Consider the following 16,810-nt stretch of genomic DNA (forward strand, 5'->3'; position numbering starts at 1 on the left):
CGCAAATGTAGTGCCTATTTTCAAAAAGGGCTCTAGGTCTTCCCCGGGTAATTATAGACCAGTAAGCTTAACATCCATCGTGGGGAAAATGTTTGAGGGGCTATTGAGGGACTATATACAGGATTATGTGACAATAAATAGCATTATAAGTGACAGCCAGCACGGTTTTACTAAGGACAGAAGTTGTCAAACTAACCTAATCTGTTTTTATGAAGAGGTGAGCAGAAGTCTAGACAGAGGGGCCGCTGTGGATTTAGTGTTTTTGGACTTTGCAAAGGCATTTGACACTATCCCCCATAGGCGCTTAATGGGTAAATTAAGGACTATAGGTTTAGAAAATATAGTTTGTAATTGGATTGAGAATTGGCTCAAGGACCGTATACAGAGAGTTGTGGTCAATGATTCCTACTCTGAATGGTCCCCGGTAATAAGTGGTGTACCCCAGGGTTCAGTGCTGGGACCACTATTATTCAACTTATTTATTAATGATATAGAGGATGGGATTAATAGCACTATTTCTATTTTTGCAGATGACACCAAGCTATGTAATATAGTTCAGACTATGGAAGATGTTCATGCATTGCAGGCAGATTTAAACAAACTAAGTGTTTGGGCGTCCACTTGGCAAATGAAGTTTAATGTAGATAAATGTAAAGTTATGCATCTGGGTACCAACAACCTGCATGCATCATATGTCCTAGGGGGAGCTATACTGGCGGATTCACTTGTTGAGAAGGATCTGGGTGTACTTGTAAATCATAAACTAAATAACAGCATGCAGTGTCAATCAGCTGCTTCAAAGGCCAGCAGGATATTGTCGTGTATTAAAAGAGGCATGGACTCGCGGGACAGGGATGTAATATTACCACTTTACAAAGCATTAGTGAGGCCTCATCTAGAATATGCAGTTCAGTTCTGGGCTCCAGTTCATAGAAAGGATGCCCAGGAGTTGGAAAAAATACAAAGAAGAGCAACGAAGCTAATTAGGGGCTCTGAGAATTTAAGTTATGAGGAAAGACTGAAAGATTTAAACCTATTTAGCCTTGAAAAAAGACGACTAAGGGGGACATGATTAACTTATATAAATATATTAATGGCACATACAAAAAATATGGTGAAATCCTGTTCCTTGTAAAACCCCCTCAAAAAACAAGGGGGCACTCCCTCCGTCTGGAGAAAAAAAGGTTCAACCTGCAGAGGCAACAAGGCTTCTTTACCGTGAGAACTGTGAATCTATGGAATAGCCTACCGCAGGAGCTGGTCACAGCAGGGACAGTAGATGGCTTTAAAAAAGGGTTAGATAATTTCCTAGAACAAAAAAATATTAGCTCCTATGTGTAGAAATTTTTACTTCCCCTTTCCCGTCCCTTGGTTGAACTTGATGGACATGTGTCTTTTTTCAGCCGTACTAATTATGTAACTATGTAACTATATGCAGGGAGGCTGTGTGGCATCATATGCAGGGAGGCTGTGTGGCATCATATGCAGGGAGGCTGTGTGGCATCCTATACAGGGAGGCTGCGTGGCATCCTATACAGGGAGGCTGTAAATAGCGTCTAGGTGAACATGTGACCTTCCTTTGGGTGTTTTCAGGGAGCTGGGACAAAAAAAACTGAAAAATGAAATTCATGAGTTTTTATTTTTTTTAACGGCCATGAAAAACTGATACAAAACGGATGTCAAACGGCCATTAAAAACGGACAGACGGACTAGAAATGGATAGATATTTAGAGACACTGATGCAAATTGGCCATGAAAAACTGACAGTTGATCAGTTTTTAATGGACACTGTCGTGTGAATATAGGGGGAGTTCACACTGAGTTTTTTTACAAGTTTTTTTACGCTGAACCGCGCCAAAAAATGTCCGAAAATGCCTCCCTTTGATTTCAATGGGAGGTGGAGGCGTTTTTTTTTCACGCGAGTAGAAAAACCGGTTTGTGGGATAAAGGGATATGCCCCATCTTCGGGCGTTTTTTGCCCGTGGGCTCAATGGCCGTGGACAACTAACTCCACAAAAAACGCTGCAAAAATCAACGTGCAGGCAGAGCAAAATCTGCCCAAAATTTCAAACGGAGATTTTCCTCCTGCAAAAAACTCAGTGTGAACTCAGCCCAAATGTGCTGTTGATCCTGTTGAAGGCACGCATACATTTTATGTATGTATCTCCCTTCTATTATTACTCCCTATGTTGTAGGCACAGATAGTTCTGCCTCGCTTTGTCTCCTTGTAAATGTTATACAGATGTAGCCAAGTTTATATTGACTCTGATAACTTGCTGCAGCGTGATATCACAACAAAAACCATTGGAAAGCCATTGAAAAAGTAGAGTTAAAGTTTCTTGCCACTGTGTATTTAATGCGTTAAGTCAAGATAAAGATGGCTACATCAGTATGCGCTGATAGCACTGCCTCTCTGTCTCTCCCTGTAAATGATAGAAGTACAGATATTACTGTCTCCTTGTCTTCTCTTGTAAATTATGCAGGAACAGATCGTTTTGCCTTCCTGTAAGTAATGTAGGCACACATAGTTCTGCCACCATTTCTCTCACTCTAAATGTTGTAGGCACAGGTAGCACTGTCCCCTCTTCTCTCTATGTAAATGATGTAGGCACAGATAGCACTGTCCCCTCTTCTCTCTATGTAAATGATGTAGGCACAGGTAGCACTGTCCTCTCTTCTCTCTGTGTAAATGATGTAGGCACAGATAGCGCTGTCCTCTCTTCTCTCTGTGTAAATGATGTTGGCACAGATAGCACTGTCCTCTCTTCTCTCTGTGTAAATGATGTAGGCACAGATAGTGCTGTCCTCTCTTCTCTCTATGTAAATGTTGTAGGCACAGGTAGCACTGTCCTCTCTTCTCTCTGTGTAAATGATGTAGGCGCAGATAGCACTGTCCTCTCTTCTCTCTATGTAAATGATGTAGGCGCAGATAGCACTGTCCTCTCTTCTCTCTATGTAAATGATGTAGGCGCAGATAGCACTGTCCTCTCTTCTCTCTATGTAAATGATGTAGGCACAGATAGCACTGTCCTCTCTTCTCTCTGTGTAAATTATGTAGGCACAGATAGCACTGTCCTCTCTTCTCTCTGTGTAAATTATGTAGGCGCAGATAGCACTGTCCTCTCTTCTCTCTATGTAAATGATGTAGGCACAGATAGCACTGTCCTCTCTTCTCTCTGTGTAAATGATGTAGGCACAGGTAGCACTGTCCTCTCTTCTCTCTATGTAAATGATGTAGGCACAGGTAGCACTGTCCTCTCTTCTCTCTATGTAAATGATGTAGGCACAGGTAGCACTGTCCTCTCTTCTCTCTGTGTAAATGATGTAGGCACAGGTAGCACTGTCCTCTCTTCTCTCTATGTAAATGATGTAGGCACAGATAGCACTGTCCTCTCTTCTCTCTGTGTAAATGATGTAGGCACAGGTAGCACTGTCCTCTCTTCTCTCTATGTAAATGATGTAGGCACAGATAGCACTGTCCTCTCTTCTCTCTGTGTAAATGATGTAGGCACAGGTAGCACTGTCCTCTCTTCTCTCTATGTAAATGATGTAGGCACAGGTAGCACTGTCCTCTCTTCTCTCTATGTAAATGATGTAGGCACAGGTAGCACTGTCCTCTCTTCTCTCTATGTAAATGATGTAGGCACAGGTAGCACTGTCCTCTCTTCTCTCTATGTAAATGATGTTGGCACAGATAGCACTGTCCTCTCTTCTCTCTATGTAAATGATGTTGGCACAGATAGCACTGTCCTCTCTTCTCTCTATGTAATTGATGTAGGCACAGGTAGCACTGTCCTCTCTTCTCTCTGTGTAAATGATGTAGGCACAGATAGCGCTGTCCTCTCTTCTCTCTATGTAAATGTTGTAGGCACAGGTAGCACTGTCCTCTCTTCTCTCTATGTAAATGATGTAGGCACAGATAGCACTGTCCTCTCTTCTCTCTATGTAAATGATATAGGCACAGGTAGCACTGTCCTCTTTTCTCTCTATGTAAATGATATAGGCACATATAGTGCTGCCTCCCTGTGTCCTCTTGTAAATTATTCATGCAGAGATAGCACAAACTTCCTATTTCTTCTTGTAAATGTTGTAGACACAGATAGTACTGCCTCCCCGTAAATAAGCTAACTTATACATTTATGGCATATCTACAGGTCCAAGCTCTGGGACCTGCACCTATATAAATAACGGGGGTCACTTGGCCCCAAAAACGACTGAAAATAGGCCGTGTGAACGTACCTTAATGCTTAATTTCTCCTGCATTGCCGCTTCCAGAAGTAAATTTTTATTAGAGAAACTTTTAAACTAGACAAACCCTTTAAGTAATAAGTTTTAAAGGGAAAGTGTAATGATGCGGGTAGGGAAACAGACAAGTGAGCCCTAATCTACCCGCCACTCAGTCCCTGCCTACTTGCAACGACCCGCCCTAGGCGACGGTCCCTACGCTCAATAAGTGCACAACAGACAAGGGTACACAGAAGCTAAGGGAAATGGGGCAGTTGTCCACGGCAACACCGTGAGCAACAAGAGTGGTGAACGAGCCGAGTCAAACCAGGAGTGTACGAGGTACCAAACGCAGAGCAGGAGAGTAGTGAACAAGCCGAGTCAAACCAGGAGTGTACGAGGTACCAAACTCAGAGCAGGAGAGTAGTCAGTAAGCCAGGGTCAATATGAAGCAGGGTCAAATAGTTCAAGAAGCTGCAGCAGGGCCAGGAAACCAAACGAGAAGAATCACAAGATAGGAGGAACAGGAAAGGCAGGTATAAATAGACAGAGGGCGGGAGCTAGCTCCGTCTGGCCAGGCCGCGATAGGCTATCCCACTCCTAAGCCTGCCATCCTGAGTGGTGGAAGATGGAGTCAGTCTCACAGACATAGAAGCAGGTGCAGACTGATTACCTATGGGCGTTGACACAGAAGCTGTGCCTGGCAGATCCTTTACAGAAAGTACTGGCAGGGTACTCTCAAAGCCAATACATACCATTGAGAGATTGGAATTTAGAAATTATTTTAGACTGTACAATTTCTTTAAAATGCCAATACATCGAATATCCCGTATGGTATTTGGTACATTGTTTTGTGTGTGGCTGGCTTAAGGCAACATATTAAAGATTTGTACTCTGGAAAGTAAATAATTCTAGGGATAAGGAAACAAAGCCTCTGTTGAAATCCATTAGTATGCTGTGCCTTATAAAGCCGGGCGAGCTCATCAGTTTGCTAGGAGAGCAGCTACAGGGCAGAAAGCTTTGCGCCAAGGACGGACCCCAGAGGGGCTGCGACACCAGCATCCATCATACATTATACAAGATAGAACTTTACAGATCCGAGCGGCCCCATACATATTCAATCTGATATGGTTAAATGTGTTTGTAAACCAGAGCTACACTTGATATAAGCAGGAGCAACATTTCCAGTAGAAGCACCTATACATCAATGTCCCCGTCCCTGATACAATGAATGAGAGTCCCAGCTCGCTTTAGATGAGTTTAAAATAATATCATGTTTAGACGCTGATGTCTCCGAATGAAAAATGAGTTCAAGCGCAGTTTCCATCTATTTCCATTTCTTTCTGCGTTAGTGCTACCTCATTGCCCAGCAGAAGAAACTATCATTTTTGCTTTCAAATACACCCCCCCCCCTTTTTTTTTTCCATTCGAGACTTCTACTCTGTTTGTTCATGCACCAGCTGACATACCAATACACTATCATAGAGGACATATGCTCAGGTACAGTATAGGGTGGCATGACCGTAGGCTTGTCGAGACATTGTGTCACTGAGGTATTATGCCGGGGGAGGTCCTGAAACAACCAGCGTGTGTCAAAGATCAAAGGGAATGTCTGCGGTCCAGGGCTGCCCGCAGAACTTCATTGAGAAATATACCATATAGGATTCGAGAAAACGTTCCATCAAGATAGTTCGGAACTTACAATGTTCTAATAAAGAGAAGTTTAATGACTGCTAGTGAATCCCAAAAGCAGTCCTCCGATTCTGGGGTGGAGGTGGGGGGGGGGGGGGGGAGTGTAAAAATGAACCTAATTTATCCTTTTTGACCAATCCGAAAATCAGAGATTGCGCACATGACTCTTCAATAGGCAGTTCACTTATAGATAATTGAGGATAAATGCTACAGCACAAAATATGTTCGTAATGCTGAACATAACAATGTATATATCTGTATGGCAGAAACCGCTTCTTTGGCTACAATTGGATACAGTATTTCAATTATGTAATCTTGATACATATAGAGGAAATATAGAGATATAGCTATTCGAGATTTCGATCCTCCAAGACTTTTAAGGTGCCAAACCATTTAGATAGCGGTCAGCTGGATTCTCTTTCGACTGACTGCTATGACGCCCCCATTAACATGTTTAATCTGCGTGTTTATTCCAATGCTGAAAGGGGAATAAGAAAATCATCTTGTGCGTGTCCAACATGCCTGATCCTTCTTTCCCAAGACAACTGCCATTGGGGAGGGTCGGTAGACCCACCATACACTTTACATAGTCGGGCAGCCCCAGACATGGCTTTTCTAGCAAATACTTGTTTTTCCTATTAGATGACAGTTCTGGTACTTGTTTTTGTTAGAACCCTGTATTCGGCCATTCCTCTATTAGTCGTCCTGGAAATGTATCAATAATTTGACAACCGGGTTTTACCAAAAACCATGTAAAGCACTCATTGGATAGTGTCAATGTCCCATTCACAAAGGGAATGGTAACAACAGTTTTCATGGTATTTATATTTTTCCAGGAAAATAAACCGCATAACATGGAATTAAAAAAAAAATCATTACTTTTTGGGGAAATTACACGTATTTATTAAAACAGACATAAAGGGTCTGTCTGGGGAATGAGGGCAACATGACCAATCTTAGGTTTTTAACCCAAACCAATAGTGGATTTTAAAGTTAGATGAAAGACCTACTAATCTGCCTTTTGGATCCATTCCACGTTTTGATGAGGAGGGCAACCAAACTGCCATGGGAACAATTACTTATTTTGTGTGTGTACGTACGTGTAGCTGGGCACCCATATAAAAAAAGTATATTAGAGCCAACTGGTAAACACCATGAAAAAAACACCGATAAAGCTTGGGGGATCACTGTGATTTTAAAATACATTTTCCATTAATGTTTAACCAGTTCAGGACCGGGCTATTTTGCGCCTTCAGGACCAGACACCGTTTAGCCATTTTTAGCACGTGTTAGTTAAATGGCTATAACTTTTTTATTTGTTGGGCTAACGACGTGATTTTTGCGACGTTCTTTCCGTAGACCATGCAGGTTTCATTTGTTATCGTTTTTATACACACTTTTTTTGCTATTTTAGAATTTTTTTTAATAAAGTTTTAAAATAATAGTAAAAAATTAAGCTTTTTTACGTTTCAGCTATTTTTTTTTGGTAATAACATCGTTTTACCCTAAAATAGACCTTTTATTTGTGATCGTCATCTACCGTAAATGTTAATATATTACATGTCTATATTAGGGTAATTGGGTCAGCGCTAGCGTTACAACAATGATTGGCGGGGGGGGGGAACGTTTTTTTTGGGGTGGGTATTTTATGCGTATTTCTTATTTAATTTTTTTTTGCACTTGACTTTACTATTTTTTTATTACTATGGTCTGTCCCCCAAAGGTCAAAAAAGACCTTTGGGGAACTTTATATATTTTTTTTCTTTCTTTTACACCATGTTTTTCCACTGTAACTGGAGCTGCACAGCAGCCCCAGTTACAGGGGAAATCAGCCCTCTCATAGTGACGATTGTCACTAATAGGGCTGTGCTGGGTCAGCAGTCTGTCAGTAACGGCACCCGGCGATCATGTGACCAGTCACATGATCACCGGGAGGAATAGAGACAGCACCGTTCATTGAGCGCTGTGTAAAAAGACATCGGAGAAGACAAAAGCAGCGAAAGCTTCTATCCTCTCCTAAGGGTCCGCGGCAGTCACTGACAGCCGGAAACCCGACACTCAGCTGCCCAATCGCGCGGGCAGCAAGTTAAAACCCGAGCCGTAAAAAGTCTATGGCTCGGGTTTTAAGGACCCTGACCGCTGGCCGTAAAAATACAGCCAGCGGTCGGGAACCAGTATTAATTCAAAAGAACACTTGACCCGAATGAAGAAAAGAAAAAAACATCAAGATGGAATTTCAAGCAATTTTAAAATCTTCCAAATTTGAATAGCCTCCCGACAGCAGTCCCCCTAAGCCCTTATTCACACGAACGTGTATTACATCCACGATACGCGTGTGAAAATCACGCGCTTCGCACGGACCTGTGTTAGTGAATGGGGCCATTCAGACAGTCCGTGATTTTCACGCAGCGTATGTCCGCTGCGTAAAACTCACAACATATCCTATACTTGCCTGTTTTTCGCGCATCACGCACCCATTGAAGTCAATGGGTGCGTGAAAATAGCGCACGGCACACGGAAGCACTTCCGTGTGACGTGCGTGATTCGCGCAACAGTAGATAAAGAAATGAAGGAAAAAATAAAAGCACCTCCTTAATTTCTTTTTCTAAACTTCAAAACCGCGTGTCATAAGCATGGCATATGCGTGAAAATCAGGCAATTACGCAGCACATACTGATGACACACAGAACTGCAACGTGCGCAAAACGCACACGTTCGTGTGAATAAGGCCTAATAACAGAAAGTAACTAGGAGAGTGTATGCAGCGGGTGCTAGAGAGTTGAGGGTAGAGAGTTCAAGTAAGAACTATGCAGGAGTAAAAATTTTGCCTATTTTAGTTGCAGAGACCCTAGCTAACTTACAGTTTGTCAGGGGAAGGTTCTGAGACCATTGGAAAGTGAATTCATGTTTTTGGATTATCTTGTTTTAGTCAGTTTCTACTGTAGTGTGACCCAGTTGTCTCTCGTAAGCAGGAGTATAAATTGTTTTATTACACTTCTTGCACCCTAAGTGGATGTCTGGACACCTGAGGTTATATTCTTCACGTTGTCTCTTAAATGTGACACTGCAACCATTTCTTTCCATGTTTTAGATATTTGCTGAGAGCTTGCTATGTTCGAACCGCCATGAGAACATCCAGTTGGCCGGGCACATGATGCATTGTAACTCGACCTCCGTAGACCTTCCCGTAAGCATCAACTCTAAAGGCAAGCCACAGTACAGGGTCAACTATGAGAAAAGCGTGGAGCTGGTGCTGGCTGCCAGCAGAGAATACTTTAATTCATCCGCCACCCTCACCGATAACTGTATGGATCTGGCAAGGTACGTTCGGTGCCTTTTATAAAGGGCATTTGTTATCAATATGCTGTTTTTAATAAATTTTTTAACTTATTTTAGTCATACAGTATATCCTAAATATATCCTGCACTATATGAGGGTTATTGTCTTCATAATTTACACTGTGACCATCTTTAATTTCAGCTGTGTCTCTTAGTCAAAATGACTGCTTATGATTAATTATTAGGGATCCCGCCCATGTCCATCCATTTCAGAATGCATAATTTACCAGCTTTCTTCGACATTTTGACAACTGCCATGTCATGTCACTTTCAGTACTGAACAACCATGAATGCGATTAGTTATAGCCGTCTCTAAAAATATCTACAGAAGAAGAGCTTGACGTTCTGGATTCGCTCCAGTATTTTATTGTAAAAAGTAGAATAAATTCTGGCTGAACTCATATGAATGTGTATACAGGAAGATCCATCTATCAACTGTGTTCGTATGGGGTGGTGTACTTACAGGTACTCTCTATTAACCAAAGCAGAGAGCTACACCCAGCGTCGGACTGGGGTTCCATAGGGCCCATCAGAGGAGTTTATACTGAGGGTCCACCCTCCATCTATATAGAACATGTATACATCCACTTTTCATTTCATCATAGTCCTTCTTATTATCATTGTACACACAAAACATATAATCCGTAATGTCTAATAGTTTATTTGTAAATCATCCCATAAGAAATAAACCCTAGTTACAAGGGATTGGCTCAAAATAGCTCCAAATGGGGTTGTCTTCTGCTGGACCTTTAAGACCCATTATTGTGCTAGAGCCCGGGCCCACCGGAGGATTATCTGGTGGACCAGTCCGACCCTGGCTACACCAAAGCAGGTCTCCTATACTGGTGGACCCAGGGCGGCCATGTATTAAGGCCCTTTTACATGGGCCAATTATCGGGCAAACGCTCGTTCATCTGCTGATCGTATCGTTTTAGCTGCCTAAAATATTATCGTTGTCGGCAACACATCTCCCTGTGTAAACAGGGAAACGTGCTGCCGACATGATAATAATACATGAGGACGAGTAATTGTCTCCATACTAGCTCCTTATGAAAGGAGCAAACAAGCGCCAATCAACGAGCAGTCTCGTTGAGTGGCACGCTTTTACACGGCCCAGGACAGCCGTGTAAGGGGACCTTTAGTTGGTCACTAATTTATTTGATTTGTTGCCGCGTAATACTACACTAGTCCTGTAGTGGCCGCTGCAGGATAAACATGCTACCACCCACTTCTCCCCGCTGGCAACAACTGATTGTAGAGGGTTTCAGCGGCTGGACCTGCTTAGTGTTTACTCTTTTTTTACACGATCTTCTTTTAGAACCCCTGTAAATGCAGAGGATTTGTTGTATTTGTATCATATTAATAAACCTCTCTCTGCGCTATGAACCTTAAATACATTAGACCAATCCATACTGCTTAGAAAAAGCATGTGTATATTGACTTAATACTATCGCAGTCTTTCCAAAATGAGTTTTAGTCTCAGAGAAGTCTTGCAGACACGGTCTCTAATTGAATAACTTAGGTGGATATATCTGACCCGCTCTGAGCAGACGCTCTTTGTTTTTTACGGTGTATCGAGGCATTCAGTATTTTTAATGGAATATTTACCAGCGCTTAGCTGAGTACAGCAATAACACTAGTTCACAGTTTGAACTAGAAAAGTTTTATTGTGCCGGCTAAGTTTTAATAAGCCGAGTCTCCGTTATTTGGGCTTTACCAGTGATTTAATTTGTTTCGAATCAGGTCAAAACTTCACACGGAATTTGACTATTTATAGTTAAACAATTTGTTTGATTTTAAGCCATTCTTCCTGAAGGTATTCTACCCCATTGTTACATTAGATTGTGATTTCTATGAACATGAGGGGACTAGGAAGTAATGGTAGTAATGATGCCGTTTAAGGAGAGATTTAGTCTTGTAACCATCTGACTAGGACACAACGTCCAATAAATGTCCCATCTACCAAAGCAATGCGGAGAAGCATAACTTGCAAAATCTCTAATGGAAACCCCCGCCTACCATGTGTCATGTATAATATTGCTGTGTTCTTATCTGGCAGAGGGTCCTTTTGGAACCTTTAGGCGCCAGCGACCAGATGATACCACTACCTCTGTCCTCTGGACAAACTCTATTTAAAGGGTCCCTTGACAATAAGCAGAAAAAAAAAGTGTCCCCTTGCTGGGAACCCCAGTGAACAGCGATCTGTTAGTAAGTGTTCAATTTCATTGCAGCTCCACCCCAAGGGAAATCAAGCGTTACACAGTGTCCATTCAAATCTGTGATTTTGTCTGTGTAATGCAGGACAGGTCCTCGAGAACGAGAGATGCTCTTTGTAACCGCTCTCCACTCTGGCCAAGAGATCCTGAACAGAGGACCTCCTATATTAACTCAGATTTCCCTAATAGGGTATATGAAAATATGTTTTCTACACTGGACAACCCCTTTAAGATTAAATGGAATGCGCACACATTTTTAACAACCCATAAGTCATAAGGACCAGATGCAGGAATCTCAATGTGATCTCTTAAAGGAGCCTACAATTTTTAAGGAACACCCTTCCCCCTTTCAGCTCCTGGTTTAGAGATTTCCATATCTCCAACCTTTGTTGTCGAGCTCTTCATTGACTTGAAAGGAGTTTTCACACAAATTGGCAGATCCAGGATTCCAATGGTTCATCACCCATGATCGATTTCATTCCCACCCTCAGAGAAATAGTCGTTGTATTTTTTTTATAAAGTAAGTCTGTCTGAAATACGGCAAGCAACAACAATTTAAGTGTTGTCAACACTGTTATAATCATGGCAATCAAAGGTTTTAACCCACCGATTCAACCTGTCACCATTCACACAAATAACCTATTATAGTATTTTTCAGATATTCTACTAACTTACCAAACACTTAAATAGACACTGCACTTTGAACAAACTTTGCATAAATCAATAGTAGAAACGAATATAAGAAACTTTGGGATATCTTCTTATAGAAAAATGCCTCTTTCTCCAGTTTTCAGGCTCTCCTCTCCTAACTTTTTAATCATTTTGAATTTAAGACAAGATGGACTAGCAACTAACTGTGTGATCAGGTTACAGCTGCCCATACAAGTCTATAGAAAAGGGGAGGAAAGAGGAAGCAGGTGTTATATCTTACCCCAGTGTTGGATTCACAGATACACTGCTCATTACTGCTGTATAATATCCTCCATTCTGCTGCAGCTTCTATATATGTGATAGATTGAGTTAGGGGATCAGGATGTTTTCTTCCCTATGTGGTCAATGTATAGCGGACATGATAGCAGTTAGGCTCTGCCCGCTAGCTTAGAGAAATCTTAGAATTAGAGAGAGAGCCTGCAGAGGGGATAGAATTACAGGATACAAGTCAAATAATGGCTAGAAATAGTGTTATTCGTCATGTACTCACACGTGACAGCTTATTCTGAAAAGTCACCTGAGGTACTCTAATAATTCTTGTTTGTCCTGCAAATTTCTGCCAACGGTTTCAGCGAAAGATGCTGTAAAAGCATTGGCCATAAGATCTAGAGTAAAGCAGAAATCTACAGAGAATTACTTTTATCTGCACATTCGTCTGCAGAAAACCTTGATGTGTATGGCCAGGAGGAAAATGGAACCTTAGGCTATGTTCACACGGGGTATTTTGCCGAGTTTTTTGACGCGGAAACCGCGTCGCAAAACTCGGCAAAAACGGCCCGAGAACGCCTCCCATTGATTTCAATGGGAGGCGTCGGCGTCTTTTTCCCGCGAGCAGTAAAACTGCCTCGCGGGAAAAAGAAGCGACATGCGCTATCTTCGGGCGCTTCCGCCTCTGACCTCCCATTGACTTCAATGGGAGGCAGGAGAAAGGGTATTTCTCGCTGTTTTATGCCCGCGGCCCTCAATGGCCGCGGGCGAAAAACGGCACGATAATCGCCGCGAAAATCGGCGTGCAGGGAGAGGAATATCTGCCTCAAACTTCCAAACAGAATTTTGAGGCAGATATTCCTCCCCCAAAATACTCCGTGTGAACATAGCCTAAGGGTTAGGCTTGTAGGCGCATGCTTTTGATTATCGTACAACAATTGCATACATTTTGGTGCCACTATATAGAGGAGATGGAGGAGAACATCCTTTAATAGTTTCCCTGATGTTTTTGCTATTCATGGTAAGCTTTACATCCTACCTATCTATCTATCTATCTATCTATCTATCTATCTATCTATCTATCTATCTATCCTCATATCTATCCATCTTCATATCTATCTATCTATCTTCATATCTATCTATCTATCTTCATATCTATCTATCTATCTTCATATCTATCTTCATATCTATCTATCTATCTTCATATCTATCTATCTTCATATCTATCTATCTATCTTCATATCTATCTATCTATCTTCATATCTATCTATCTATCTTCATATCTATCTATCTTCATATCTATCTATCTTCATATCTATCCTCATATCTATCCTCATATCTATCCTCATATCTATCCTCATATCTATTCTCATATCTATCCTCATATCTATCCTCATATCTATCCTCATATCTATCCTCATATCTATCCTCATATCTATCCTCATATCTATCCTCATATCTATCCTCATATCTATCTATCTATCTATCTATCTATCTATCTATCTATCTATCTATCTATCTATCTATCTATCTATCTATCTATCTATCTATCTATCTATCGTCTTGGTGTCCTACATCCCGTTCTGCTCTAGAATCCAGAAGATGGAAGATTAAATTGAGTTGCAACATAAATAACAAGTCTTCTTAAATATATCAAATTCCACAACATGTATCTCTTGTTTTTCCACTCTTGCGTTGCGGGTTTCATTCTCAGGCTTACAATATTATTACAATATTGTTCTCCTGAAGATAAGTATTTATAGAAAAGGCAGCCACTTTCAGTCTTTTGAGGTCTCCTTTTCTGTTTGATGTAATTGGTCATGACAGGGTGTTGATAGCAATTGATTTTTTTGTTTGTCCTCCTTTGTCAAGGAGACAATCAAAGCTACATTCCCTCATAGAGACTCTAGAACGATGCTTTGCACTAGCAGATGTGTTAATGCATTATACATGTAGGCAAATGGCAGGGACTCGAGTCACCCAGGTGCTAATGGCAGGGTCCGTGAAGCAGATTCGGAATCGCTATCGGTTGCAGTGACCTTGCTTGTACTTTCTCCGTCTCCCTTGAGCACGAACATATTTGTCATGGTCACTGGAATGATATTTGACTGCGCTGATATAATCTGTGTACTTTCTCTATACAGAAACAAACCTGTTCCTGGTTTTCATAGCGGCCTATGAAATATTAATATTTATGATTTGTTATGTTTTTTTTTATATAAAACTTGCCAGCTGAATGGGTGTTTTCACAAATATGGAATAACGTGATGGAATTATAGAAAGTGAACACTCAAATTATGACACATCTTAATACATTAATGATGAATATGGGATTCAATAATGAAGCTTAATTAGGTGTTAATTGGGAGACAGCTTTATTAGCAATTTGCTCAAGCAGAATGTCGGTTTTATGTATAAAAAAATAATAATAAATCCTGCGAGATTTCCCATTTCTATTCCACTATATATATATAATCATAAAATCCTGAGTCAGTGTTCTGTGTATTAGGGCCAGGCAGACGCCAGCATCTATTTCATCTGGTTCCAGCCCATATTAGCTGCTGTACATTAGTCATTTTAATATTTATTTTAGTTTATTTTTCCTTGAAATTTTGCGTTTTTCTGTTCTTGATATTTTCTAAACACGCATCTGTTGTGTCTGTAGAATACTCCCTGAGGGGGAAGTCTGACACATTACAAAGTCCCTATATTTTTGGAAAATTCCACCTCTAAATCCTTTCTCACTATCATCAGGCATTAAATCAACTGGTATTTTTATATAGCATTAAAAGGGAGAGCTGTTCACTTTTTACGCTTCACCTATACGCTCAATGTTTTTTTTTTGTATGTAGTTGCTCAAAATGATGGCAATATACTTGCCCACTGTACCTAAAAGCCATGCACACTACTCTAATTTTTTTTTCTGCAATTACGGATCCGTAATTGCAGATATAAATACTAAACCATTCATTAATATTCATAGAAATTACCCACCAAAAATAGGACATGTTCTAATTTTTTTTTCATTTATGGACCGTGCTCCTATACTTTATAATGTGACGGCACACAAAGGAAAGGGCGCTCTATATTACGGAGCTGTAGGGACTCTGTGTGTCTCCTTGCAGTCTCTGTGCACACGGCTCTGCCATATATGATGCCATATGCCGTTAAAATCCCCCAGTCCCACAACTTACTCTACTGCTCTGCCTCTTCAATGGTATAATGTTAATCAATTTAGGTCAATGAAAGTCTATATTAAAATTTCTATAGGTCCTACCGAGGGTCCTAAGCACAGTGGCAATTCTGCTTTGAACTGCAGATCTGAGTAATCTTAGACAAACTGGTTGCTAGGAACAGGTGTCCTGACAACACTTTTCAAAAGACTGGTTGTTAGGGAGTGTGTCCTTAGTAACCTCTCTCAAATTAATTAGTTGGCTGTCTTTATATTCGAGAATGTAAAAAGCAGCCTGGGATCGCTCCAACTCACACACTCACTCCCCCAACTTCCCTGACAAAATTCATTCCCACCTTATAGATTCTGGCCTCCCTTGTCTAGTTCCGCAGGTACTCCCTGTGGAGGATCTCATGTCTTCTGTAAGAAATACCACAAACCCATTCCATTCAACCTGATCTCACTGGATAACGGTCTGTGAAAGTGCAGAATATAGGAGTCTCCTAATATATTGGTGCTCCTTTGTTGACTCTGCATTTATTCCCTCCTGACCCCCCATGCCTGCCTGCTCCCCTTCTCTCCACCCCTTTTTTTTATTCTTTCTTTTTCCTTAATTGTTTCTTCTTCTTTTACATCCCCTGTCTTTCTTCTCCAAAACTCCCTTTTTGAGGAGCCGGTCTCCTTCCCCTTCTCTTGTCCTTAGGTTCATCTCTCACACCCTCCCCGTTACAGAAATTGAAAGGCCATCGTTTACTGGTAGACATCCACGGTGAGGTGTCCTGGGTTTTTTCAGATAACTTACCATTTGGTTCCATTATACATTTCGATTGTATGATTCCTCTCTATTTCTGTTTCGTTATTCTTGCCATTTTTCCCATTGTGATATCAGTGCCGTTTCTCCGCTCTTCGTTTATAAATAAAGATTTAGAAAAAAAACGCCTGCCATGTGTCACACCAGTCTATGACCCATTTCAGGCTGGAGGATTTTGTTAAATTTAAATGTAGATCTTTTTAAAACCTGTACAATTTGGCAAACGGTATTTGCTCCCATGCTTCTAAAATTAAGCAACTTTGCAAATAGTCTTGATAAAAAAATAAAACACTGTCTCAAACCAACCCCTGTGTGCAGGCTGATCCTGCAGTCGCGTGTTACTCTTTCCATCTGCTCTTCTTCTACTGTCTGTATGTTGGTTTGAAGAGATTAACACAAGAGTGCAGGATCAGACTACGTAAGAGCGTTTGTTTCTAGT

The 16,810-nt window shown here is 41.1% G+C and overlaps 1 protein-coding gene across 2 annotated transcripts in view; it reads left to right on the top strand.

The window, feature by feature from the left end:
- NBAS (NBAS subunit of NRZ tethering complex) overlaps positions 1-16,810 on the top strand; it is a 655,156-nt gene that overhangs the window by 243,876 nt on the left and 394,470 nt on the right. For both annotated transcript variants that reach the window (XM_075861089.1, XM_075861091.1), the window contains exon 30: positions 9,008-9,237. In XM_075861089.1, coding sequence (XP_075717204.1) covers positions 9,008-9,237 — 230 coding nt within the window. The remainder of the gene's footprint in view (positions 1-9,007; positions 9,238-16,810) is intronic.

This window comes from Rhinoderma darwinii, chromosome 4, assembly GCF_050947455.1.
Source record: "Rhinoderma darwinii isolate aRhiDar2 chromosome 4, aRhiDar2.hap1, whole genome shotgun sequence".
Classification (NCBI taxonomy): domain Eukaryota; kingdom Metazoa; phylum Chordata; class Amphibia; order Anura; family Rhinodermatidae; genus Rhinoderma; species Rhinoderma darwinii.